Genomic DNA, 27,210 nt, shown 5'->3' with positions numbered 1-27,210 from the left:
AAGTTTTATTCAATCCTGAAAACAAAGCATTACAATCGTCCAAACAAGATGAGATGAAAGCATGAATAAGCATTTGAAACTCAGCTCTAGACACTACCCTGCAGAGCTTAGAGGTCTGTCTTAAATGAAAAAGTAAGATTGTGTAAGTGATTTAATATGAGCATCAAAAGATAAGAACTGATCTAAAACCACTCCAAGGTTACATACATTAGGCTGAGCATTCGACGAGATAGGCACAATCACCCAAATGATAACCTCCCGAAAACTGGGGTGTGATACAATCATAACCTCAGTCTTCTGATGATTCATGAACAAGTAATTATTAGAGAGCCAATTTTTAATCTGCATAAAACAATCAGTTAAAATAGAGAGCTTATGAAGCTGGCGGGGCTTAAAAGAGATAAATATCGACTGGATAGATATAATAAGGCGTGTATTTAAAAGACCTAATAATAGCCAAAGGAAGTATGTATAAAGAAAAAAGGAGGGGTCCAAGGATAGATCCCTGAGGTACTCCGCTATTTAATGCTGACATATCAGAAAAAGACGTGTTTGATAAGTAAGATGAAATTTAATGCAGAACTAGAAATCCCAGCCAAATTCTGTAACCTATTACTTAAAATTTTGTGATCAACTGTGTCAAATGCAACAGTAAGGTCAAGGAGTACCAACACTGAACATCATTATCTGTAGCCATTAAAACATCATTAAAAACTTTAAGAAGAGCTGTTTCAGTAGAATGCTTTTTACGGAAACCTGACTGAAACGGATCAAGAAACTCACATTTCTCCAAACAGACTCTGAGCTGCTGTTCATCCACGCTTTCCAAGATTTTACTAATAAAAGGTAATTTAGAAATTGGTCTAAAGCTGTCAGGTAAAGAAGAGTCTAAGTTAGGTTTCTTCAATAGAGGGTGTACAACTGCCTGTTTAAAATACAAGGGGACGCAACCTTGCAGCAAGGAGCAGTTTATAATTGATACTAAAAATGGAGCTACAGTATCAAAGGCTCCAAGCAGAACAGAACCGGGAAGAAAATTTCAGAAGGGAAAGAAGAAGGTTTCATCTTAGGTAATAAATCAAAGAGATCAGCAAGCGAAATTGGATAGAAAGGGGTGAAACAATACACAGGAGGATCTGGAGACAAAGGAGACTGAATATTTGACCTCAGATCCTTAACCTCATGCTCAAAATTTTTTTTAAAATTTATTACATCTTCTTTAGAAAAGACCTGAGCACTGGGTAGTGGAACAGAAACAATATTATTAATTGTGCTAAATTGTCATTTGGAGTCGTGTTTAAAAGCAGCAATGAGATTTGCGAAATCTCTTCTTTTGCCATGTCATTGTATAACAAAAGCTGATCTTTAAGATGCTCATGATGAACCACCAGACCAGTGGCCTTCCACAAATGCTCGGTTTTGCGAAACTGGCATCTAAAACTCCTAATTGAGTCAGACAGCCAAGGAGCAGCATACTGTAATTGACAAAATGACGGCTCACTGAATATGGAGCAATGTAATTTAAAATGTCAGTACAACGATCATTAAAAGACTGCACCAGTGATTCCACATTGTCTTTATTAGATAATACAGAGTTATTAAACCCCTGGGAGAACTCAGACATAATGGAATTGGTTATAATGCAACCACGTTTAACTTTTTTTAGTTGTAGCAACTCTGAACTACAGATTAGTTTAAAAGATATGGACTTGTGATCACTAAAAACAACACAATTTAAACACAGATCATCAATAAGCGCACCAAGAGAAAATACCAATGTATGTCAGTTGTATGTCAGTTGAGAGCCAGAAACATGCTGAATAAGATTAAAAGTGTCCGTTATGGATAAAAAAAATTTACAAAGTGGATCATCAACATGAAGGTTAAAATCACCCAGTATTATAACCTTATCTAGGTTAACAACCAAGGTTAAAAAATGTGGAAAATCCAAAAGAAAAGATCCAACACCAGGCGATAAGTCAAAATACAATATAGAGGATTACAGCAACCAACTTTAAACACAAGCCCCTCAAAAGAATTATACAGCACAGTACTAACTGTTTGACATACTGTAAGAAAGATATTTTTAAAAATTACCACTAACCCACAGCCACAGCCAGAAAGCTGAGGCAAGCTCACAAAAGGCAGTCCTCTGGACACAGTTACCTCCATATCACGCTGTCAAATCTTAGTTATAAACGTAAAGGACAGGACCAATGTACAGGCCAGCCATGACGTCCAGCAACTTCGGGGGGAATCTGCACTACAGGAACCAACTACATCTGCAATAAAACCTGAATCCTCTTTAGGTGTAAAATCACTTTGACAAGTGAGAGAAGAACATTAACTGAAAATGACAATATTTAGATGAGTCAGGTGCCTGAGAGGTTCAAGTTGACTCTAGCAGAAGACATCCAAGGCTTCTATACCAGAGGGTTTAATCCCAGAATAGATTTCTGGGAAATATTTGTTGCCATATACAAGTTAATATCTAAACCAGAAATATAATACTGGCTGGCAATTATTTTAAGACTGTAGATAAATAAATATAGTACGTTACCTTTAAGAACCAGATCCACATAGTTTGCTGGCAGAGAGGAAGAAATAGAAATTAAATGAAAGATTACAATTCAGTGTTTTCTGCATCCCTGAGTCTGGCATTTACCCATTAAATGTAAGCACACTTATGCGGAGAGGATAGCTGCATGGGTGATGCGTATGAAAGCGTTATCTAATCGGCTGCGTGAAATAACATCATAAACAGGGACAGAATATGTCGCCCAATTTGGAATGAAACTCACCAGTGTTGCAATGCTCTCCTTCCCAGCCCGGGTGGCACTCACACCTCCCATCTCTACACTGGCCGTGTTCCTCACACTGAGGGTGACAGATCTGCTGTTCACACCCCAGGCCTTCCCAGCCTTCCTCACACCGACAGCGACCTTCTGCGCACACTCCGCGATTTCCGCACGACAAAGGACAAAGCTCTGCAGGGAAAAATAAGAAAAAATGACCTCCATGTCACTCTGACGAATTACAGTATATCTCCAGTGTTTCATGGTTCCACGTAATACAAGATATTAGATCTGAATCTCCTCAGAAACACTTAAATTCCCATTTTGGAATTCTCTACTCAAAATCAGAAACTTTTAATTGAGAAAAAAATTTAATATGAATATTACTACAAATTAAATGCTATAGTATCTATGTACCTTAAATTCTGGAGCTCCCATTACAGTTTCAGTGTTCTATTCAAAGCTTTATTCAAATGTTATACAATAACTTTTTATTATAAACAACCTTACAGTATATGCCTGCTTCTAATCAAGTCTAGAATAAACTCTACTGTCATTGTATTACAAGGACTGTAAAATACAAGTTTGTACTATGGCATCATTAGACTGACCATCTATTTAAAATATAAATGTAGTAATTTGTGGATGACTTTTGGGCGGAGCTATTAAGTGGGAGGAGCATAATGGAGAAAATTAGGTCTGAAGAATTACCCCACAACCTTCAATTATCAATTCTAAACTCAAAACCTGTGTTAAAAAATGCAGAGAAGACAAGTTAAAAATACCAACTACCTTAATGTAATGCCTGAACCTTAGGTGTTTTAAATGTAACTCCATATGTTTAGAAGAAATGTTACAGGTAAACTTATCTGTGAATATTGTTATCTACACTTTCACAATTTCAATGCTTCAGACTTCACAGATGAAGAAATGCACAGCTCTGTATAAACACTTTTACTGGCAAACAGGGGATATTGTGGGCAGAAGTCAGGCCAGTAATTTGTTTTAACTTCCTCTGCTGGCCCCAGGAGGATGGGCTCCCCCTTTGAGTCTGGTTCCTCCTAAGGTTTCTTCCTACTAGGAAGTTTTTTCCTTGCCACTGTCGCCTCTGGCTTGCTCTCTGGGGGATGCTGTAAAGCGCTTTGAGACAATGTAATGTGAAAATGCGCTACACAAGAATAAATTGAATTGAATTGAATGGAACTGAACATTTTGTTAAATTTATTCTGTTTCGTGTTCAAAAGACTGCTGACAGCAATATTAATGACTAATTGGTACATTTAGTACTCAAGTCAATACAAGACTGTGTGACTTGTTTATTTCTCTAGAACCATGTTCCAAAGCCTGCACATGATAATAATATGTGCAGTTTTGTACAATATGCTGTTTTATGTGTTTTTATATTTCAGTTATTTAAAAGTGTTCTCTGTAGCTTCAAAAATCCAATGTGTAGTTTTAATTCCTGCTTGCAGATCTACGTGTTGATGGAGAATTTCAGTAAACTGGTGTGTATCCTTTAATGTTACATGTGAGTGTATATGCCCTATGGTGGAGAATTATCACACCAAGGGTGTCCCCTTGGCAAGATCAGTTGCAAAACTATAGTCATAGGAACGGAACTTCGTCATTAAGTGAGGAGTGTTTTTATATACAACCAAGGAATTAATTGTGGAAAAGGGACCAAAAACTGCTAGCAAGGGATAATTTGTACTCAGAATGTGAGGAAAAATATTCATTAAGGTGTCTGGTGTGCTACTGATAGATAATTGGAATAAGAGGAAAGAGTCAGAAATGATGCATGGAAAATGTAAAAAACTGAATTGAATTATTTGTAAATAGAGTAAATTTAGTTGTTGCTATTGGGTCATTCCATATCAAATCACCCAGACGGTCCCATGTCATGTCAGATTGCCCTGAAAAAAATCATAGTTGCTCCTATATCTATACCTTACGGAGAAACCCCCAATATTAAAACTGTATCTCTAATAGTTAAGAAACCACAGCCCTTTGATATTGTAAATAATTTCCTGCTGTCGCTGGCCGTTCTGCCTTATCCCCCCTTCTCTGTCTCTATCGTTTTGACTCTAGTGTGTTCTCGCTGTTCCCCAAACTGTCACATAGCTACTTTGGGTTGAGCGCCTGGCTTAGAAGCTGAGAATCCTCTGGTTGTGGATTCTAGTCCAGCTTCACCTGTTTTATTTTCTGTTTCCCCCCCCTAGTGTTTGTTATTAGTATCCTTGCTTCCCTGTTTTGACTTAGCATGCTTCTGCTCTGTTTTATTATGTTCTGCCTGTACTGGTCCTTTTCCATGGAGTTCCCTCATCCAGTACTCATGTATTATAGTTCCACCTGTTCCCCGTTGCCCTGCTTTGCTGTTTGAATGGTTGTTCTTGATTATTCATACCTTCATCACTGTCTTACTTAGTATTCCTCATATTTATTTAGTGAAGGAACTAATGCATATTCTCCCACATCTCCAATAAATAAAATAACATAACAATATCAATAATAAAAGATCTTTTATTGGTACAGATACAAAACAAACTACTTTGCTACTAAAACCACAAATCTACAGAATAACCTTCTTGCGAGCATTAATATGTACTAAACACAGGGCCAGCCGGCCTATCCGGCAGCATAGGTAGCCGCCTAGGGTGTTAGCTTCTGGCGGGGCGCTGACTTAGCATGTTCAATTGAGATTGTGTGGCTGGACTTAAAAATAGCTGTTCAGTCATGCTCCTCGTGCAACTCGATACAGCGTGAGCAATTTCACGGAAAAGAATGGGGAAAAACTGCAGCGTGCAAACGTGCAAGGCTGATAGCAGATAGCAGAACACTGACTTGAAGGGGGTGAATACTGCTGCAATATATTATTTTATGGTTTATACTTGTAATTGATTTAGATCACTTCATAGAGATTTGTGAATATGGTGGCATTACAGAATATTTTTGGTTTATCTGTGTCCAAAAAAAAAACTTAAATTCGTTGTGGTTCAAAGTTGTAAAACAATACAACGCAAAATAGTTCAATGGGGGTGAATATATGCAGTGCCTTTTCAATATTTTCACAATATGTTCTCTGCTTCCTTGATTTTGAAATGGAACAAGCAAGAAACATGAGGCATCACCGCTGTGAATTAGCGTTACCTGTGGAGCAATCTGTACCCGTCCAGCTGGGATCACAGGTACAAGTGCCAGCATCAGCCATGTAGGTTCCATGTCCTGAGCACTGCTCCTGACAATCTGGCTGGGGGCTTCCGCAGCCAGCCCCTCCCCAGCCAGGTGAGCACAAGCACTCCCCCTTCACACAAACACCATGTCCAGCACACTGGGGGTCGAGGCAGTCAACTGAAGAGGAGCCAGACAGAAAATATGTGTGAGGACTCTCCACTCACAATGCTGCATTTAGTAGGTAAGCACAAGTGTAGTGCTGAGTAATATTTAAATTGTAATTGAATCTAATTACAGTAATAAAAAAGTAACTACATCTGGTAATGTAGTACCTAGGAGCAAAAAACCTGTGAATGTTTTCATGAGCATCACAAAGTGCATGCCTTTGTTATTACGAACCATTGTATTTACCTACATTTTTAATATAATCAGCTTTATGACAGTCCTTTGTAAGTACGAGTTGTCCATAAGTGGAACGTTCTTAAACTATGGACTGCCTGTACGTCCTAAATAACCATTTTGAATATAAAATACATTAACGTGTTTATTAGCATGCAGTGGAGAAAGCAGGAACAAACAGTCCCTGAAGCCATGGGGGGTTAAGCTTCTTGCTCAAGGACCAAACGGTGAAATTATTCCACTGATCATGGGATTTGAAATAGTACTCTTTCAATCACGTGCCCACACACCGCCCCTTGAAACTAAACAAAAAACTTGCAACCCCATTGAATTAACCATACACAGTAGTATGTAGTATGCTTACAGCTGATTACACCAAAATCAATTAAATCAATTGGGCCTGACTCTACATCAAGCGGGGGGGTTAGGGACTTGCCTTGCTCACAGCTGTTTCCCTTGTATGCCGGAATGCACACACATATGCCTTGGATGCAGGTGCCATGATTGGAGCAGGTTGGGTCCAGACACTGGTCGTCCTGGATGTCGCATTCAGGTCCTTTCCAGCCCTGGTGACACATGCAGTGGCCTCTTTGGTAGTCCCCGTTCCCACTGCATAACACTGGGCAAGCATCTGTAACAGAACATGTAGCAATTGTGCATATGCTTTTACAGAAAATATCTCCCTGGTTTCTTTCTAGTTATACAAATCCTGCCTGAATTTTCTACCTTGACAGCACAACAGCAATGAAACCTCTAGTAGGGCAATTTCTCTTAAAGCAAATATATTCACTGGGTTACATAAATTTAGACAGACTTTTTATTCAAAGCGATGTACAATTGAGAAAACAGGGACCGCCAGTCCCCATTTGAGGTTAAAGGCCTTGCTGAAAGACCCAATGATGAAACCACTCTGCTGACCGCAGGATTTGAACTGGCAACCTTCTAATCACAAGCAAATGGCCACACACCTGCATGTATGCAATGGAATCACAAACTTGGGAGTTAACTTTGACTGTTGCTAATAACTGCCTGCATAGCCACACAGAGGACCATCTGCTGGAACTCATTGCCTCATCCTGTGAAATCCTGTTATTTCATGCATCATTTCAATTTATTCATCTCTAGCTGCAGTGGTTGCTGGGTTGCTTTTGAGTCTAAAAATGAAAATAGATGTTTTTGAAACTAAAAACCACAAAATAAATGCCTTCTAGCGATGGTCCATCCATCTTCTAGCCACTTATCAGTGTCACCTGGAGCCTATCTCAGGCGGCACAGCACAAAGTAGGATTACACCATGGACGGGATGCCAGTCCATCACAGGGCACGCCTGCAGTACTATGCAAACTTCTTACGCAGTCAAGGAAAATGTTCGAGGCTATTTTTCTGGGTTGTTGAAAACGCAATTTAATTTTAGAACATGTCTAAATCAACAGAAAAAAAAATAAACAAAAATTTCTTCTGTTCTCCAAAAAAATCCTGATATATTGTGAGGTAATTTGAAGCACACTGCTCTGCTTCCTTCCTGATCAGCTGGTCCAGCCTGTTCCTGCCTGCCACAGAGACACCACTGCAGCATACGATGCTATACAGGACTGCTGATGCTACCAGTGAGTCATAAAAGGTCTTGGGGGCACCCCTTGGACTGCAAAAGACCATAATCTCCTCAGCAGGCAGAGCCAGCTTTGGCCCTTCCTGTAAAGCGTATCAGCGTTGTCAGTCCAGTCCAGTTTATTGTTCATGTAAATACTCAAATACTTATAAGACCTGACAGCCTCGATATCCACTCGCCGGATGTTCACTGGGCTGACTGGATTCTGACGAGTGCTGTGCCGATTGACCACCAGCTCCTTGGCTTTATTGGGATTGAGCTGGAGGTGGTTATCCTGTCCTTTAATTGCAAGCTATGCAGGGCAGCTTTTGTGTTGTGTTGTTGAAATGGCAGTAATAATCAGCCTGTGAACCATTAGGACTTGGATTTGTATCTGAAGTCCTGCACTGACCGCTACTGTCTGACTAAAAACGACTTCAAAACAATTGTATTTTACGTGTTTTTATTGATTATATAATACTAGGTGTTTTCAAAGTCTTATTTCACATGGAGTACTTATGACAGGGTGGCCACTTATAGGTAAACTCCCCACAATCCTGTATAATTGTGTTTGTGTTGATATTATTGCATATTCTCCTTATTTCCTGCTGCTGTCCAAAGGCATGCACTTCTGTGAACCGTTGCCTCTAAATTGGCCATAGTGTGTATGGACTGGCATCCCATCCATGCTGTTCCCTGTCTCACGCCTTATGCTAACTGGGAGAAGCTCCAGCCCCCGTCTGCAGCCGTGTGATGAAGACACCGTAGGATATTGGATGAGTGCACATTTGATTACCTTGCCTGCCAGAGGAATGAAAGAATAATAATCCGTATGTATTTTTTTTTTACCCTTCCAAGGCTTGCTGTATATGCAATCACGACCAATAAAAGATTAAATTCAAAACAGGAAGGCTGAAAAAAAATCAAAAATAATAATGATGATAATTGTCATTATTGTGACAGTTGTTGATCATGTTGCTGTTGTGATCTTGGACAAACACTTATTTCAAGAGTAAATTTAGTACAATAAACTATTCATGCAATGTGAGTTTTATGAGGCAATAATCCATCAACATTTTGAAAAACATAGTTCTGAATGTAGGTCAATTGTAAAATTAAATTTATTTCTTTTCTCATTTCTTATTTCAATTTAATCTGTGAAGCTACTGTTCTTGCACGAAGTAAATGATTGATCATTTAAAGCAGTTTTTATTTGAGTTTACATAGGCAGGGTAGGTGTAAGAACAGAATGTAAAAATAACAGCAATACTGCTAACCTTGCAGCAGATTTACATCATTTTGAAAAATACATGCATATTTTCATAAATTTAAGATGGCAAAAGTAGTGGCAAGATTTCTTTTGGTTAATTTCTCAAAGACCCAATAAAAGAAGTTTGTAATGGCCCCTTTATTTGTGAAAGGTACCTTGCCATGGTTGCCTTGCACCGCTGGGACCTGGGTTCGAGTCTCTGCCCTGGCCTCATGTGTGGGGTTTGCATGTTCTCCCTGTGTTGCTGTGGGATTTCCTCCAGGTACTCTGGTTTATTCCCCCCGCAATCCAAAAACATGCTGAAGTTAACTGATGTTGCCTGTAGGTATGTGTGTGAACCGGGTTGGCATCTGCTTCTCAGTTAGTCTCTGCCTTGTACCCAGAGCTTCCAAACCATGTGACCCTACATACTGTAGGACACATGGAACATGGCTGGAACTATGCATTGCTTTTCCATCTCAAGCATAAAGGCCATGGGTGCATAGTAAGCAATAGCATACATTTGTACAACATTGGATTAAGTCTACTGAGTAAGCAAGAGCAATAGCTATGACTTTCAGCTATTTCAGTTCAGTTTCAGCTGTCTTTTTAAAATGTATTTGTGTAATTTCTAGGTTATTGTTCAGTCAAATCAATTTTATCAAACAGTTGCAAGATCATTCAGACGATTTATGATATGCTGGACTTGTGTTACATCGCTATTTTGACAATTTTAAAAATGCAGTTTTCCCTTTTGAAAAACAGAACTTCAATTGCCATAAAAATTCAAAGGGTTTACAACAGGTTCTAACAACCTGTCAATTTAAATCCTTAAAATGACACCAAAGAAGTGACAAAATACACTTACATAAAAAAAAATATACTTATATAACACATATACACACATGCACAAAATTTATATGCCATTATATTGCATCTTAACTAAACTTCTGAATCTGTTTACTGTACTATCCAGGCATATACAGTATACACAATAGCTAATTATCCTTTTTATCCAGCATGTTTATTTCATAAGGGTTCAATGTTCTCCTCTGAACCTTCTGTGTGTCACTGATTCTTTAAAGATGGAAATGAATGGAGTGATTTTAGGCATGCATCCATATCAGGAAGCACATATTTCCATATCAGAAAATACTACGGCTGGTAATACTGTAAATAACATTTCTGTCACTACAATGTAGCGTTGATTAAACATTGTCAAGTGAAATTAGAGACTTCACTACAAAGCTAATAAAAGCCTTTTTGCTGACAGTATGAAATTTCATGCTGCTAATCCAATGATGGGCAACTTCTTTATATCTGCTTTCACACCTGAAATTTCCCATAAATGTCCAAATGAATACAAAGAGTAATCAGTCAGGTAGCTCTTTATGCTTAAATTTAGCTCATATAGTCCAGATAGCTGCCACACTATCATCTGTTGTCTATAGCAGCCATTATGTTTTGGCTTTGCTCTGAAATCTGATGTAGCTTCATCTCTCACCAAAAATCTTATCCTTCTCCTATTTCCAAATGCGTGCATTTTTGTAAAAGTTCTTTATACAAATGTAAATGGCTTCCAATACTTCACAGCTGATTTCCTCTCCCATAGCTGATCATTTTCACCCCCCATTGCAGCAGAATAAGATCACCATCCTATACTAAGTACCAATGCTCAGAAGTATCTTTTTAGGAAGTTTTCCTACCTTCAAGACATATTACCATGTACACTCACCTGAAGGATTATTAGGAACACCTGTTCAATTTCGCATTAATGCAATTATCTAATCAACCAATCACATGGCAGTTGCTTCAATGCATTTAGGGGTGTGGGTCAAGACAATCTCCTGAACTCCAAACTGAATGTCAGAATGGGAAAGAAAGGTGATTTAAGCAATTTTGAGCGTGGCATGGTTGTTGGTGCCAGACGGGCCGGTCTGAGTATTTCACAATCTGCTCAGTTACTGGGATTTTCACGCACAACCATTTCTAGGGTTTACAAAGAATGGTGTGCAAAGGGAAAAACATCCAGTATGCGGTAGTCCTGTGGGCGAAAATGCCTTGTTGATGCTAGAGGTCAGAGGAGAATGGGCCGACTGATTCAAGCTGATAGAAGAGCAACTTTGACTGAAATAACCACTCGTTACAAGCGAGGTATGCAGCAAAGCATTTGTGAAGCCACAACACGCACAACCTTGAGGCGGATGGGCTACAACAGCAGAAGACCCCACCGGGTACCATTCATCTCCACTACAAATAGGAAAAAGAGGCTACAATTTGCACGAGCTCACCAAAATTGGACAGTTGAAGACTGGAAAAATGTTGCCTGGTCTGATGAGTCTCGATTTCTGTTGAGACATTCAAATGGTAGAGTCAGAATTTGGCGTAAACAGAATGAGAATATGGCTCCATCATGCCTTGTTACCATTGTGCAGGCTGGTGGTGGTGGTGTAATGGTGTGGGGGATGTTTTCTTGGCACACTTTAGGCCCCTTAGTGCCAATTGGGCATCGTTTAAATGCCACGGCCTACCTGAGCATTGTTTCTGACCATGTCCATCCCTTTATGACCACCATGTACCCATCCTCTGATGGCTACTTCCAGCAGGATAATGCACCATGTCACAAAGCTCGAATCATTTCAAATTGGTTTCTTGAACATGACAATGAGTTCACTGTACTAAAATGGCCCACACAACAACCAGATCTCAACCCAATAGAGCATCTTTGGGATGTGGTGGAATGGGAGCTTCGTGCCCTGGATGTGCATCACACAAATCTCCATCAACTGCAAGATGCTATCCTATCAATATGGGCCAACATTTCTAAAGAATGCTTTCAGCACCTTGTTGAATCAATGCCACGTAGAATTAAGGCAGTTCTGAAGGCGAAAGGGGGTCAAACACCATATTAGTATGGTGTTCCTAATAATCCTTTAGGTGAGTGTATATTGTATCAGTCTGTTGGAAAAATTTTAATTGCAATAGTGCTTCATCTCATTTGTGAAATAGAATTTGTTTTTGTTTTGAAATAGTAATTGTTTTGTAAAAGGTTTTACAAACAAAATTACAAGATCCATTCTTTATGGCGTAAATATTAATGACTGCATATGCTTATTATGGATTTATTTTAAAGAAAAAGGCAACACTACAGCTGCAGTAAAAGAATGACAGATGGCATGGGACATATTCTGAAAGAATCAATGCATAAGTAGATTACTACTATTTTATTTGACGAGTTGTGGTTTATTCCTTACATATTACACATTGTTTTTGGGCACTGAAAACCCTGAGACTCTAAAAAGATTTTATAAAAAATGATTTTATTCTAGGATGAACAGGGGCTGGCATTTGGGGAACATGATGTGAGAGAAAGCTCTGAAAATAAAGGAAACTATAGATGTGCTTTCTACAATGAACTTCTGGCTTTTGTTGTGTTTGTGTTGCACATGTAATATAGAACACAAACAGTAATGTACACATATAATAAAGCAGTGTAACTTACTCATATTTTCATAAACATTATCACTCCATTAGTTTTACCTTTATGTTTATAATGACTGTATTTCATGAAAAAGGTCACAACTGGGGAAAAAAATCATTTTTGACAGTATCACTTCCTAAGCATCAGCTCACCAGGTTAATAGTTATATAACTGATGGCTCTGAAAACAGGCTAAATATGGCTACATTTGATTGAAATGGTGGGGGTGGGGGCAGTATAGAGCAGGGATTCTCAGCCTGTCCAACCACAAGGCCCGACTGGGGACACTGGGCTTGTCAGCAGCCCATTGGGGGGAGATGCACTTGGTAAGTGCTGGTGGTGGTGGTGGTGGGGGGGGGAGGGGGGTATAGAATCCCACTTGGGAATTTCATCAACGGGGGGGGGGGGCAACCCAACCATTTACCTAATATAGGTCCACAGCCCCAAGTTGAAAAATCCTGGTCTATACTATGTTTTACTAAATATTTTGATCAGCAGATGCCACTGATTTCACGCTATTGCAGTATATTTGCAAAATCAGCCACTCACCAGTAGCCAGCTGGTTGCTTGAGATACTAGGTCAAAATATTCTTAAGAAACTTTGTGTTTTATAAAAAAAAAAGGCAGAATTTACGTCATTAGCTGCTGATGAATCCATATACAGCACAGATAATGCATAGCTGAGTGTCCATGTTGGATTGTATAATGAAGAAAAGAAAGCGTTTCATGACGATATTTTAGGACTGACAGCACATCATTACTTTCCTTGAGAGGGATAAATATGCAGCACATTGTGTTCATTGATCTTTCCATGAATGGGAGGAAGTAGGTTTGCTGCAACACTTAAAAAATGAACACTCTAATCTGATGTCATACCGCTGCATTATCCACCAAACAGTTATTTCTGATACTGAAATACACTCAGACCTCATGATGACTGGTAAGACTTGTAAATTATTCTAAGGTACAATTTTCACTGCCACACTGCTTTCTGCATACATTTCTGACAGATTTTATCCTCCACATATCAGGTGGCTCAGAAAAGGAGGAGCCCTGGAACAGTTGGGGCACTCAGAAAGTACTTTAGACTTTTCCATTTCCACAAAAATAAAAAAGAAAAGCTAATCTGTCTGTAGATTTTATACAAAACTAAGAGAAAATGGAAGCTGTTACATTTCCGACATATACACACTCAATCCTGCTATAATGCATGATTTCACACCACAAATCTGTTCTAATGCGATTGATAGTACCCAAGTCCAATACTACGCAGAACTGCATTTGAATTTGCATGATTGTCAGTCAGAGACAAAAGCACTATGCAAATTCCAACTTTTCTACTTGAACTACTTTTTGCACTTCCACGCATTGCATAGGTTTTAATTCTATTATTTTTTATTTAAAATGAACATAGTTGCATTATTGGCCACTGGTATCAGTTTTTTCTTATTTACGTAATTTGTTTTGTTTGGTATGAGTTACTAAGTTTTGGATTCGCATCCCCCTAACCCTACTTTTCCCACTGGGAATTTTAATTTTAGTATTTTAGTATGCAATTTTTGTGAACGCAAAGTTGTTCAAGAATGCATTAGTTGCATTGTAGCAGGACTGACTGTAGTATCTCATCCCAGTGACTTGAATGTCAAGCTTAGAGGTACAAACACATTGTGTCACCTTATGTAAGCAGCCACACAATGTGTGGAGATATGCAAATTTGACAGAGAAGAAGGCTTACACCGTCTTCCAAAACTGTGCGAACAAACCAAAGGAGACACACAGAAACATGTTATGATGTAAAAGCACAGAAAATATCCCGATGGCCCAGTAGAGCTTTTCTGAATACTGAACTTTTTCAGCTCCAATCAATCATACGGTAGCGGTTTAAGAAGAGACAACCTATGAACACACTGTAAAACTGACTGAATTTGCGGAGCACACCACATTCTACTGTTTTGTTATTATCATGGAGTTGTGGAGGAGATGAGTGCTTCCTCAGAGGAAACTTCCTTGTCAGTGAAAAAAGCGACAACATCTTTTAAACAGGAGATATTGTGGATAAACAAGGTTAGAAGGCATTGGTGGTGTAGCGGTGCTTTGGCAGTTTAAAGTCTTATGTTGTGTATTGGAAACTGCTGAAAACTTGCATCTGTTAAATGGAAACCATTTGAAGCACTGTCATCTAGCTGAACACACGGAACGGTTTCCTTCCTGAAGGATAACGGGGTGCTAAGCCCCCTATCTAAATTGTAAAATTTGCTGATTGTGAAATACGGACAAAACGCATCCCTTATTGGTTTACAACGGAACAACATGCCAAAGGGAAGCAACGAATCAGTCAGAGAAACCCAACAAGCAACTGCACTGGGTTATTATCCTTAACAAAGACAAAAACTTTAATGAAACATATTCGTAAACAAACTAAAATATGTTCCAAAATAAAATCTAAAAACTTCAACTAAATGAAAACTATAAAAATTGCTACCAAAACTAACTGAGATTGATACTGAAGAATTTGCACTTCCATCTCAACTGATACTTCAATGTAAGGACGAAACTAATCATGATTGTCCAATTAGAGTTTAGGTAAGGAACATTCATGTTGGACAATCATGACTTCTAGTTTAAGTTAACCAAGCTAACTGAGAAATCCTGCTTTGTGAAACACCCACATTTCAGAAAGCAGGATTTCTTGCTTAGCCGGAGAACTTGTTGAATTTAAGTTACCCCAGCTTAAATGGACTTTATCTTTGTTCAATTACATTTAGCCCAGACTACTTTAAATCCGTCAAGCTAAGCAAGAAATCCTGCTTTCTGACATAGGCCCCTGGTTTCAGAAATGCTGAGTATGACTTTTGAGATTGAATTTACTCAAGTCTGAGTATGTGATTGCTAACTGAAGCACAGTCTCTCGGAACAACAAAACGCCGTCATCAGTTCATCACTGTAAATATGATTTGCCATAGAAATTGACACCAACAAGTGTCTGTGTATGCTGAGTGTGAATTTATTTAAAAGGAAAGGGCAACACTGCAGCTGCAACAAAGTAGAGACAGACTATGTTGCAAAAATGCACAACTAGTTGACACACAAGTAGATCACCCTTATTTACAATTCATCAGAGCGAAGGTCGAAAACAGTATCCAATATAATGGTTCACTTTATACTGTATATGGGAATATATTCATTTAGTTGAAATATAGTAGGGACCAAAAGGAACTTCTAAAATGAAATACAAAAACATAATTCAAAATGACAGGAATATTACTGATGTTTATAAACCCCAACATTTGTGTAATACTAATCTTTAGCTAATGGTTAACATTCATTATAGATGGATGGATGGATGGTCGTATGGATGGATGGGGGTGTTAGCGATGTTTGTACCTCAGTAATTTTAGCATAATTAACAGTGACTTATACATGTAATCATTGGTGAGCAGGAGCCTCATACTTTTATAGGTAATTGAATACAGCTCTGGAAAAAAATGAAAAGGCCACTCTAAAAAAACTGCATTTTAAATCCTGGTTTAATCCTGGTTTAATCCTGGATCTGCTGGCAGAAGGCTACACTATGAGGCAGATTGTTTCCAGGCTCAAAGTTTCTAAGACAGCAGTACACAAGAACAAGGTGGAGGAGGAGACATTGGGAATTACCAAAACCTAACCATGTAAAGCAGGGGTGCCCAACTCCAGTCCTGGGGGGCCAGAGCCCTGCACAGTTTTTGGTTGACCCTCATTTAACACACCTGATTCAACTCCTTGTGCTAATTACCACACAGCTCTTGAGCTGAATCATTTATGGTGGAACAGGGAAAGAACTAAACTGCACAGGGCACCGGCCTCCCAGGACTGGAGTTGGGCACCCCTGATGTAGAGGTTGGGGTGGAAGCGGATTTCTAATGAAACAGGCCTAAAGTCCCATAAAGCAAGGAAGAAGCCCTTCATCAATGAGACGTAGGGAAGAGCCAGGTTGGAGTTTGCAAAAAAAATGTATGTTTTACACAGGCAGATACTGAATTGAGAAATGAGTAAAACTGAAAGTTTTGTTGTGGTCTCTTAATTTTTTCCAGAGCTGTATTTCACAGATTTTGCCTGATAGTGCTGAATATATTACATAAACTTATTAAAGGAAGAGGATGAGGAGCCATATCAGACTATTCAGTGAGGGGGCATTCAGGGAGGGGGGCAGAGTTCATGTGTCAGTATCCCGCATGTTACATGTTAGTAGCTCTGTCTGATGCTTATTATCCTCCAACAGAGTTTGACTGACCCATCTGAAGACGATGAGGGTCCACTGACCTCAACAACACAGCTGTGTCAAGTATGACCTTATTCCTAATGCCCTGTGTATAAGTGAAAGGGTGATATTTAAAGACTCTGGATTAACAAAATGTTCTCTTCCTAGTTTCCATTTAAGGAGCCGTACATGGTCCATCTGGAGAAGCTAATAAAGTGTGATCTCCAGATGGAGAATATTAATCTTTTAAAAAGCAACACTAGTTTAGAAAATGAACTGTTTTAATACCAGTTAGAAATTAATTTTGTGGTTGTCAAAAGATGGATGATTCTTAATTCCTGTGAAATGACCAAGACGTTCCTGTGTCATGGTTATGTGCAGGCAGGAGCACATGAATGAGACTGTAGTGAATTTCTCTTTATATCATTTATCGTGGTGGTTGTAAGTGGTTCTAAGGAAAATGGTTATCTGCCTTGAGAACTCTGCCCTCTGCGAGGTCTGCAAGGTAAAGTGGTTGCTCTTCTTCTGGCTCGATGCATGGTACAGCAGGATGAGACTCTCAGTTTAAGCTATGAATAGAACACTTACACACCCTGTGCAGATTTGTCATGTAATGTACTTTCCCTATAAATGAATGAGTCATGCACAGAGCTATGATTTGTGTGATCTTGACAGTGGACACAGGTAAGCCCTAAGAAGTCACAACACATTGGGAAATCTTTGAATTGGTATAAAGTGTTCTGACAGTACCTGCACATTAATGCTGTTTAAAGGTTGCCTTTTCACATAATGTCCTTCATTTACTACTTTAACAGTGATGGAGATGTGAGATCCATCTAGGCATTTAGTGGTATTAGTGAATCCAGCGATATTTAGACAATCATATACTTATTCGTTGTGATAAAACACTCAGTGCTGTCACAAACATTTCTGTAATACATGACAAACCAGCAATTTAGTGGAGCCATCATTTAATTATTCTCAGAGGTTTATGTCCGGAAAAAAGGACAAAGATGGGCAGTAGCCTTTAGCGTGTCAGGCATACTTTGCGGGCAGCCTGACAAGCCGTTGCTTTGCCAATGTGTTTGGCGTCTTCTATATTATATAAGGGGCTAATAAGGGAAAAAAATGGAGGGTGATACATGAAGGTGGTAAAGATGTGAGTCCAAATCCATGGTGTGTGATGTTTCAAATAAGAGGCTGAAAACAGGTCTCTAAATAAGAAAAACGTTAATCAAATCAAATTAAACTTTATTGATCCCAGGGGAACATTAGGCTATTGAATTAATCACGGACTAGGAAGAGAAATGGTACCATTCGTGAAGATTTTCACTAGAGAATGACAGATTGTTTAACCGGAGAAGAGCTTCCGTTTCTGTGTCGACCAACTCTTGAAGAGATGCTAAATCAAGCTGAGGAACTCTGCTGATGTGACCTCCCCACAAATCTGAATTTCTATCAGCTAAACCTGAGGCCTGTAAAATAAGCAGGATTTATTGATCAGCTGAATAACTTGTTGGATTTAAGGTAGTCCAGGCTCAATGTAAATGAACAAAGATAATGTCCATTTAAAATGGGATACCTTAAATCGGACAAGTTATCGGCCTCAGCAAGAAATCCTGCTCCGTGACACAGGTCCCAGATGGATTTATTATATCCAAGTATTGCAATACAATGCAACAGAAACAGTGAGCAAAGTCGTACCTTTTCCACAGTCAGGACCAAGAAATCCAGGAAAACAGTGGCAATGACCTGAAACACACTCCCCGTTCCCATTGCAGTTTGTAGAGCAGCCATCCATGGTTTCTATAAAACACAAACAACAACAGCAACACATTAATAATAATAATTAAAAAAATAATAATAATAATGAAAGATTATATGTTGTTCTTAATTGCTACAGGTACTCAATGATGTATTGCATTTTAGTATGTTCCTGGTTTATCAGATCTCAGAATTCAGCCTGTAAGTCTCCTACAGGCAGCCACATTAGACCAGATCTAGCCCACAAGATGGTTCCTTATGGCCCAGGACATGGTTTTAATTCATAAATTCATTTTTAATTCATAAATCTAGGCCACAGATCGATCTTTTGTGTTTTCCACAGAGAATTATAAACTATGTCATTCCACTAATCCAGTACCCCATCCCCCCCGCCCCCGAAGGCTTCACTGCTGCACAAGTGGCCTGTTTGAACTGAAGACCTCATTGGCAGTGACTCCTACATAATCAACCCCTGCATCAGAGTGATGTAAACTGATGTTATGCTGCTCTGGAAAACTCTTTCATACTTTTGAAGAACTGATTGTATATCTCTGTAAAATACAGAGTTACAAAATACCTCCCTTGAACATATAGCTAGACTGCATTAGTGAGACACCTTAAAAAATTATATAAATGTAGATAACCTTTATTAAAAGAATTCTGGCATGAGAAATCAATTCACATATATTACTAATCAATCAGAAATATATGTAATAAACAGTTAGTGATTCAGCATTTGAAATTCCATTTAATTATTATAATGGGCTAAAAGCCATGTGTCAAAGGGTCAGTATAACTTCATTGAGACTGAATTTGTCCAGATTGTATTTAGATATTCTCAATGTTCTACTTTTGGATTGAATGCATCCATCTATCCATTTTCTGAAACTCCTTGTCTTATTTAGAGTCACGGGGTGTCACGATCGGGCACCGGCGAACCGGCAAGCAGGGGAGAGGAGCCAGGAAGTCGGGTGAGACGAGGAATTTATTCAGTGGAAACAGGACTGGGGAGGCACGACAGCAAACATTAATGACGAGTCTGGGGAAGACTGACTCAGACGAGGACTAAATACACAAGACAAACAGAGTTTAACGAGCAACAGTTGAGAACAATCAGGCATAAACACGAGGTAACGCGGTGGGTGTGGCACACACAAGGATCGTACGGAGCTGGGCGTGACACGGGGGGAGTTTAATTCATTTATACTTAAGTGTGTAACATTTTATTTGATTAAGGAAAAATGCATTAAAAGCAGCACAGAAAATAGTAAGAATCCTCTAATGATGAAGGACCTAAAGGAGCCATCTGTATTACAGCAGTACAGCCTAATAGTAATATAATGGCACAAGTAGTATAGCAGAATCAGGATCAGATTGGTTCTGACAAAAAAAGGTGAATATATTTCACTATAACAGTAAAAGTGGGAAAACTCCATTTACCAATGGCAGTGCTGAGGACAAAAACTTGTTCAGTCTTCTTTCCATCATTGTAAACAGCTATGTACCAGGTCCCTGGATCCAAGTACTCAATAAAACCAGTCTCCTGCGTTGTGGTAAGAATCAGATTCCTGGGAGTGGTACTTGAATCCTGTGTGGCCTCTTGTTTAATAAGGTGCTTGCCATCCAACAGCTTGACAAAATCGAACTGCAGACCAAAAGCAAATTGGACAAAATGGTCAAGAGGAGAGCAAGACAATGATTATGGTGATAACAGACAGACAGACAGATGGATGGATAGACAGTAGTGTAGCTACTGTTTCTCCCACAATCCAAAATTATTTACAGGATGTCTCTTTTTTGATTTATTATATACTCATACTCTACGCTATTCCTTCAATCTTTTTATATTTAGAAGTGCAATATCAAAGCACTTCCTCCAGCTTGAACATTTAATCATTTCCTGCCAGCAGTATCACTTATTGGTTTGTCCCCTTACATGTCCCAAAGCAACCATGGAAACAGATTTCTGTGATGCTAAAGGCAAAAATTCTCTTTATAATCTCATTGTTGGTCTATATGACCAGGTCTCCTTGGAATCAGGACAAACCCAGGAGGTCACCTAAGATTAATCACAGGAATGTTTTAGTCAAATGTAAAATGTACAGCTTTTCTAGAAATGTTTGACTACTAAAAGCTGGGTGTATATTTCACATGTGGGCATCAAAATTAAGAAGCATGTCAGTCAACTATACAGACACACCATACAGTGCAGGTCGGCCAATAGCGTCCCGTGGGCCACATCCCGCGGGCCACATCCCGTGGGCCACATCCGGCCCTCCTACAAAAATATTTGCCCCCGAAAGAGGTTTCCCTTTTTAGTTTTCATTCAAAAAATTTAACGTGTTATCTCTGAAAAGCTATCTTAGTAACAATATTTATTTTAAAATAAGTAATTATTAAAGCAATTAGTATTCAAGCAAAACTTATTAAAAATGTATAGCAGCATCTGCTTTCATGCATCTGTAAAACTATACTGGCCCCTTACTGAGCACTGTTGAATAAAACGGCCTGCGGTTGAATGTAATTGCTGAAACCTGCCATACAGAATAGGAGCTAAAATAGAGGTTGTGATGTTATTCTGCCAATTCTGATGCTATGATATTGCCTTTTTAAACAAGACAACGGCAATAAAAAGTCTGCAAACCCTTTCAAATTACCTCATTTTCTGCATTAATTGGTCATAAAATGTCATTCTTTCTTCATCTAAGTTAGATTTATGAAAAATACAAATAATTGTACTGTTCTTGCACATACTGAACACATCAATCAAACAACCCAGTGCAGATTGAAAAAGGTAAGTCAACCCATGGGTTAAGAACTGGTCAAATCTCCATGGACAGCAATCATCTCAAATAAAGTGCTTTTGGTAGCTGCAGATCAGACCTGCACGACATTCAGGAAGAATTTTGGAACATTCTTTCTTACAGAACTGCTTAAGCTCAGCCATATTCATAGGATTTCTGGTGAGAATGGCTCTCTAGACGTCATCAGGCAGCACCTCGTTTGGGTTAAGGTCAGGGCATTGACTGGACCACCCTGTAGTAGATTTCCTTTGATGTTCAGGGTGATCATCCTGCTGCATCACCCATCGTCTAATGATCTTCAGCTGCTGAACAGCCACCCTGAGTATTATCCCATAGGATACATTAATAATCTTGGGAATTCATTTTCCCCTTGGTGATGGAAACCTATGCAGGCCCTGAGGCAGCAAAACAGCCCAAAATCATGACGGTCCCTCTACTGTACTTCACCTCTGTGATGTTGATTTTATGTTAGTATATGGTTCCCTTTTTATACGATACATATTCCTCTCAAACAATTCAACCTCAGTTTCAATAGTCCACAAAATGTAAAAAAAAAAAAATCCCAGTAGCATTGTGAAGTGTGAAGGTGGTTTTTGGCAAACTTCATGCGAACAGCAATGGTTTCTTCTATTTCCGGAGAGCAGTGGCTTCTTCCGTGGTGTCCTGACACTGATGCCATGCCTGAAGGTTTTGTGTATGCTAGATTCATTAACAGAGATATTAACCAGTTCTAATGATTCCATTAAGCCTTTAGCTGTTGCTCTGAGGATTTTGCATTGTGTCTTTGTTGTCATCTTGGCTGGGCCCACACTTCTAGGGAGAGTTGCCACAGTACTAGACTGTCTCCATTTACAGATAGTTTGTCTAACTATGGACTGATGAATATGTAAACTCTTTGAGATGACGTTGTAACCCTTTCCAGCTCTCCGGCATTATGCAAATCAACAATTCTTAATTGGAGGTCTTCTAAGATCTCCCTTTTTGAGAGGGAAGGTTCACATCAGGAGACGTTTCTCGTGAACAACTCGAAAAGTAGCTGAATCCCACATCACCAAGCTCCTTTCGTTGACTGGTCTCCAAGGACCTCATTTATCAAACTTTGCATAAATTTGATTGTTAAAAAAAATGCGTACGCATGAGAAGAAAAAAATGCATATGCATAAAAAAATTGGATTTCACATGCTTGGCGTACACATTTTTCGCCTCTGAAATGTTGGAACTATCTTGTAAATGTGCATACATGCACAAGCCTGGGATCCAACCTACAAATAACCATAAATGGTCAATGGAAACAAACTGCACTCTCATGCAATATGCAAATCAAGCCTTTCTAGTTTCAAAGTCCAATGATCACAACTTAAATAACCCAGAAGAGGAATTTTGAACAGTGCATGAATGTTATATTTGGTGGCCTAAGCACATTTACCACAAACAGGAAGATACATTAACATACATGTTTAATGATTTATCATCCAAGTATATATTGTATTACTGTTTTTAGTGCTTTTGCACTATTTTGCACATTCAGATTAGATGTCAAACTGCTTTTTGTCGTCTGAGTACTTGTACTTTATGCAATGACAATAAAGTTGAATCTAAAACAAGTTTGAGGCAACACATCGTCGCTGCAGTAAATTTTACAAAACACACTATACCCGAAATAAAGGTAAATAAAAAAGTGGTCATATCTAAAGATAGAGAGAAAGAAACGACTTGCTCTGTCCAGGGTCAATGTGACTGTGACTGTTGAGGGCAAACCCACATCTCGACCTCAAACTTTGACATGCGTGTGCTACAGCAGCCGGGAGATACTGATTTGATATTTGAAACTCAAAATAAGCAAATTATAACAGTGTTACAGTAGTTTAATTAGCACTCATTTCCTTGTCTGCATCTATTGCTGCATGCTGCACTGATGTGCATTAGATAACTAAACTTTGATTTGATCTGAGGTGCCCTTATCGCAATATCAGTGCAATCAATTGCCCCCATTCCATAAGGAAAACTGGACATTGCTGCAAATGTAGCGTTTACATTTGCCTGTTCACCCACAGCATAGAGAAACATACATTTAATGCATTACAGCCATAGTGCTAAGACATTTCACATAGAGCATATTTACAAATAGCTAAAAAATAATCCTGGTGGTCCATGAAAACTGACACGTAATTCAAGTTTTTTTGCTCAATCTTGGATTTTATGCAAAAAGTTATGTACAGTGGTACCTCAGTTCTCAAACTCATTAGAACTCGAATTTCTTAAAATTATTGTTCATTATTGTAATTTATGTGAAGATCCGATCAATTTTTATGACCAATCAATGCAGACAATCAAGTAAGGATTCACATACTTTTACTTGCCACTGGATAGACCCGTACACCCGCAATTTCAGAACACTACAGGCAACGTGATAAGATCGTACACCCGCAATTTCACAACACTACAGGCAACGTGATAAGATCGTCAGGTGCAATTGCACAACTGCATGTGGATAGCATGTAAAGTCAGACCTGTAAATAATGCCTGAAATTGAATTCTGCATGTCATCCATTCAACCAGTAGAGGGAAGCACTGAGCCTACCCCAGGAGGCTCATGGAGCAAGGCCAAGGAGCCCCCAGGATGGGATGGCAGTCCATAAAAGGGCAGAAACATGCAATGGGCAATTTAAGAAAGCAAGCCCACCTAACTGCATGCTTTTCAAAATAGGGAGACCTGAAGAAAAGCCTCATAACCCAGGAAGAACATACAATCCTTACAGAGGTTGCTTCAAAGTTAAATTCTGAAAAAAAGGTTTTGAGAAAGAAAGATAGAAGGTGGGTGGAGTTTAACTTACCTGCGTGTGTGTTGGGGGTACGTTCCTTCTACCATAGATTCCAAGCAGGGCATCTCGCGTCATGGAGATGTTGAACTTCACATACTCAGGGTGGTGTATGATGATATGGAACCTCCAGAAGAGGCCAGGAAGTACAGTTTGCGTAACTTGGGTGCCAATTGCCACTTCACCTCTGTCCATTACTTTCTCTCTGAGATAAACATCTTTCTCTATATAAAAAAACACACACACATGCATTCATGCAGCACATCAATGAACAAATAATTCTTGCACGAATCAGAAGTGTTTTGGGTCATTAACTTGAAGAATGAAGATCACCCATTCAGCCGTAATGCCAATGACGTATCGATTCTAACTCAGTGCTTGAGTTTGTCTTGGCCACCTCGGCTACATTCCTTGTAGTCAGCAGGCCAAGTCCTATCAGCACTGAGTACAGGAGTCTCCATTTATATGAAACGGTGTACCATGATCAGGACCTAGTTAATAAATTTCAGTTTTCTCCAGCCCTGTTAGAAAGCCCTACGTCAAATATTCAGCAAGCTGAATCTAAATGCATACTGCATTACTGCATTACTGCTAACACTACAATAAAACCCTGATCATACAATTGACTGGAAACTAACAATTAGTATATGAATTTGCATTCATATTTAATCTGCAAATTGTATTACAGTATAATTTTGTACCTGTTGATTTTCATAATATGTATTTAACTGTTCAAATGGTGTTGAGTGAATATACTCTGAAAGTCATTTTATGGACCAGTCAGTCCAGTAACTAATATTACACAATTTAGGTTTTCTCAATGACTAGTCATATCTCTATATTTATTATGCTGCAACATACTAGAATTATTAATTAGTCCAAAATCCCAGATAACACAGACAACACTAACTGACTGATATTAATCAATTTTCAACTATTAATTGAAAAGTAATTGATTCATTTTAATTACATTTACAACTGTATTTGTTAAAATCTGGATTGCATTTCCAAAATATATTGAAATATGTAAAACATAGCAATTTTTTTAAGTCATCACTCATCCTGATACACTTCATATTGGCTCGTTTATTACCTTTAATGGTCTTGTTGGAAAGAGGCTCCTCATCTTGAGAAAAGTTGTTATCCCTGGTTTCAGGGCTCTTGGCCACTTTACTAATCCCATTCTCATACAGCTGCCTATCCGTAGGCTGGAGGCGCAAGGTTAGGCCAAAGAGATGCACTGCTGCAAGAAAAATGTCATGTCAGTATTATTATGACATGCATGGACACTTTGAATTACAATGCAGATATTCCTGGGAACAAAAGACTAATGCTCTGTTCGTAACATGCTGTGATTACAGCTTGTAAGGGATTTATTTGTGTGCCGCAAAGCAGCGTGAGTGAGTCGATCATGTAAATAGATGTATATTGTATTCAAGTAGCAAGTGTAGTACCTGTGTAATTTTGTTCTGTGGAGCGCATGTGTTTGTTAGCGTGTTACCCTGCCATGGAAATTGTTAATCCCCTTCTCTGTGATGCTGCTAGTATGCAAGAGCAGTGAGCTGTCAATAAGGGAACTGATGTTTTCTCCACATTTTAGTGGTATGAGACATTTCTTCACAATGACCCTAGAACTTGCACATTGGTTTTCAGAAGTGGGACGGCAGGTCATTGATGAGATCGATGATTTGATCTGCTGGCCCAAGTGTACCTCATGGTATTTCACGGAAGCAGCAATCCACCTAACACTAGTGCTGGAAGTGGGTGGAGGAACACTTTAGGCCCTTATCAGCCCGTCCACTGAAGAACAGCAGGACCATGCCACCCTGGTCACTGCATTAGAGCAGTGGATCAACAAAGGACCATCAGATGAGGCCATAAGGGGAGAGCTGGTGAACCAGCAGAGGCGGGTGAGCAAGACCCTGGGCTCGATCGCCACAGAACTCCATGTCTATTCACAGCAGGGCTGCCCACACTTCACCAGTGCCAAGCAAGAGCTGACAGCCGTGTTAGCATGGTCAACTAAAAGTGCCAGCCATGCCAGCTGATGCTCCAGTGGAGGTGGATTGGACTGCAGCAGTCTTGTCTACATCAGGAACATCATTTCCAAGTTGCCCAAGGTGTATGCAGCTCCCAACCAGGGTGCAGTGACCAGGGCTGAGAAGCTCATTCTTCTGAGACTTTATTGTGCTAGAAAAACTACCCAGTGACCAGGGATGGAATTTGAAGTGCTGGTGTTTAACGAGGTCAGCAGGCGGCCGGCTATTGTGAAGACCCACACCACCCCCTGTCACCCCCAAAGTGATGGGCTGGTGGAGCAGTTCAACCTCATGCTCGCTGTGCAGCTTGCAGGGTACACCAACTGCCCTGACAGTACCAAGGCACGGCAACCTCCCAGCAGAAGTACTCCTATGATGCACAGGACTTCAGTGCTGGGGACTCAGCTTGGATGTACTCTGCCCCAATCATAAGAAGGGATGTTTGCCCAAGCTGGACAACTACTGGAGGGGACCAGCAGATGTCCTTGAGCATGACCTGCCATTTCTATGTTTTGCAAATAATAAGTGTTGTACCTGTGTAATGTTTTGCTATAGAGTGCATGTGTTTGTTAGCATTTAATCTTGAGTGTGAGTGTCATGTAAATAGAAAAGTAGTAAATCTAGTTTTTGCTGTTAGTCAGCTGTCAATTAAGGCAGAACTTCTGCTATAAATGACCTGCTGCTTTCTCAGTCTTAAAGCGGTATTGCTAATTAATTTATATTAACCCCAGAATTTGCCACACTGGTGTCACTTTCTTGCTTTATAAATTTAAAAAGAATAAGAATTTATTTGATACTCCAAACAATGTTTAATTATACATAACTCTGTGTTAAAATTCTAAAAGTTCAATATGTCAGTAAGTCT

General features: G+C 39.3%; 1 protein-coding gene across 1 annotated transcript in view; it reads right to left on the bottom strand.

Moving 5' to 3' along the window:
• The window catches only part of tenm1 (teneurin transmembrane protein 1), a 132,962-nt gene that overhangs the window by 60,473 nt on the left and 45,279 nt on the right, over positions 1 to 27,210 (bottom strand). Inside the window, exons 6-13 of the mRNA XM_023834221.2 lie at positions 25,400 to 25,549; positions 24,322 to 24,530; positions 20,124 to 20,328; positions 18,624 to 18,725; positions 6,802 to 6,996; positions 5,943 to 6,143; positions 2,802 to 2,987; positions 2,561 to 2,587 (exon numbers count right to left, since the gene is read on the bottom strand). Of these exons, the coding sequence (XP_023689989.2) occupies positions 2,561 to 2,587; positions 2,802 to 2,987; positions 5,943 to 6,143; positions 6,802 to 6,996; positions 18,624 to 18,725; positions 20,124 to 20,328; positions 24,322 to 24,530; positions 25,400 to 25,549 (1,275 nt within the window). The remainder of the gene's footprint in view (positions 1 to 2,560; positions 2,588 to 2,801; positions 2,988 to 5,942; positions 6,144 to 6,801; positions 6,997 to 18,623; positions 18,726 to 20,123; positions 20,329 to 24,321; positions 24,531 to 25,399; positions 25,550 to 27,210) is intronic.

Source organism: Paramormyrops kingsleyae, chromosome 18 (genome assembly GCF_048594095.1).
Source record: "Paramormyrops kingsleyae isolate MSU_618 chromosome 18, PKINGS_0.4, whole genome shotgun sequence".
NCBI classification, from domain to species: domain Eukaryota; kingdom Metazoa; phylum Chordata; class Actinopteri; order Osteoglossiformes; family Mormyridae; genus Paramormyrops; species Paramormyrops kingsleyae.
The sequence above is the reverse complement of the archived record's forward strand: the minus strand, read 5'-3'. Positions and strand labels throughout refer to the sequence as shown.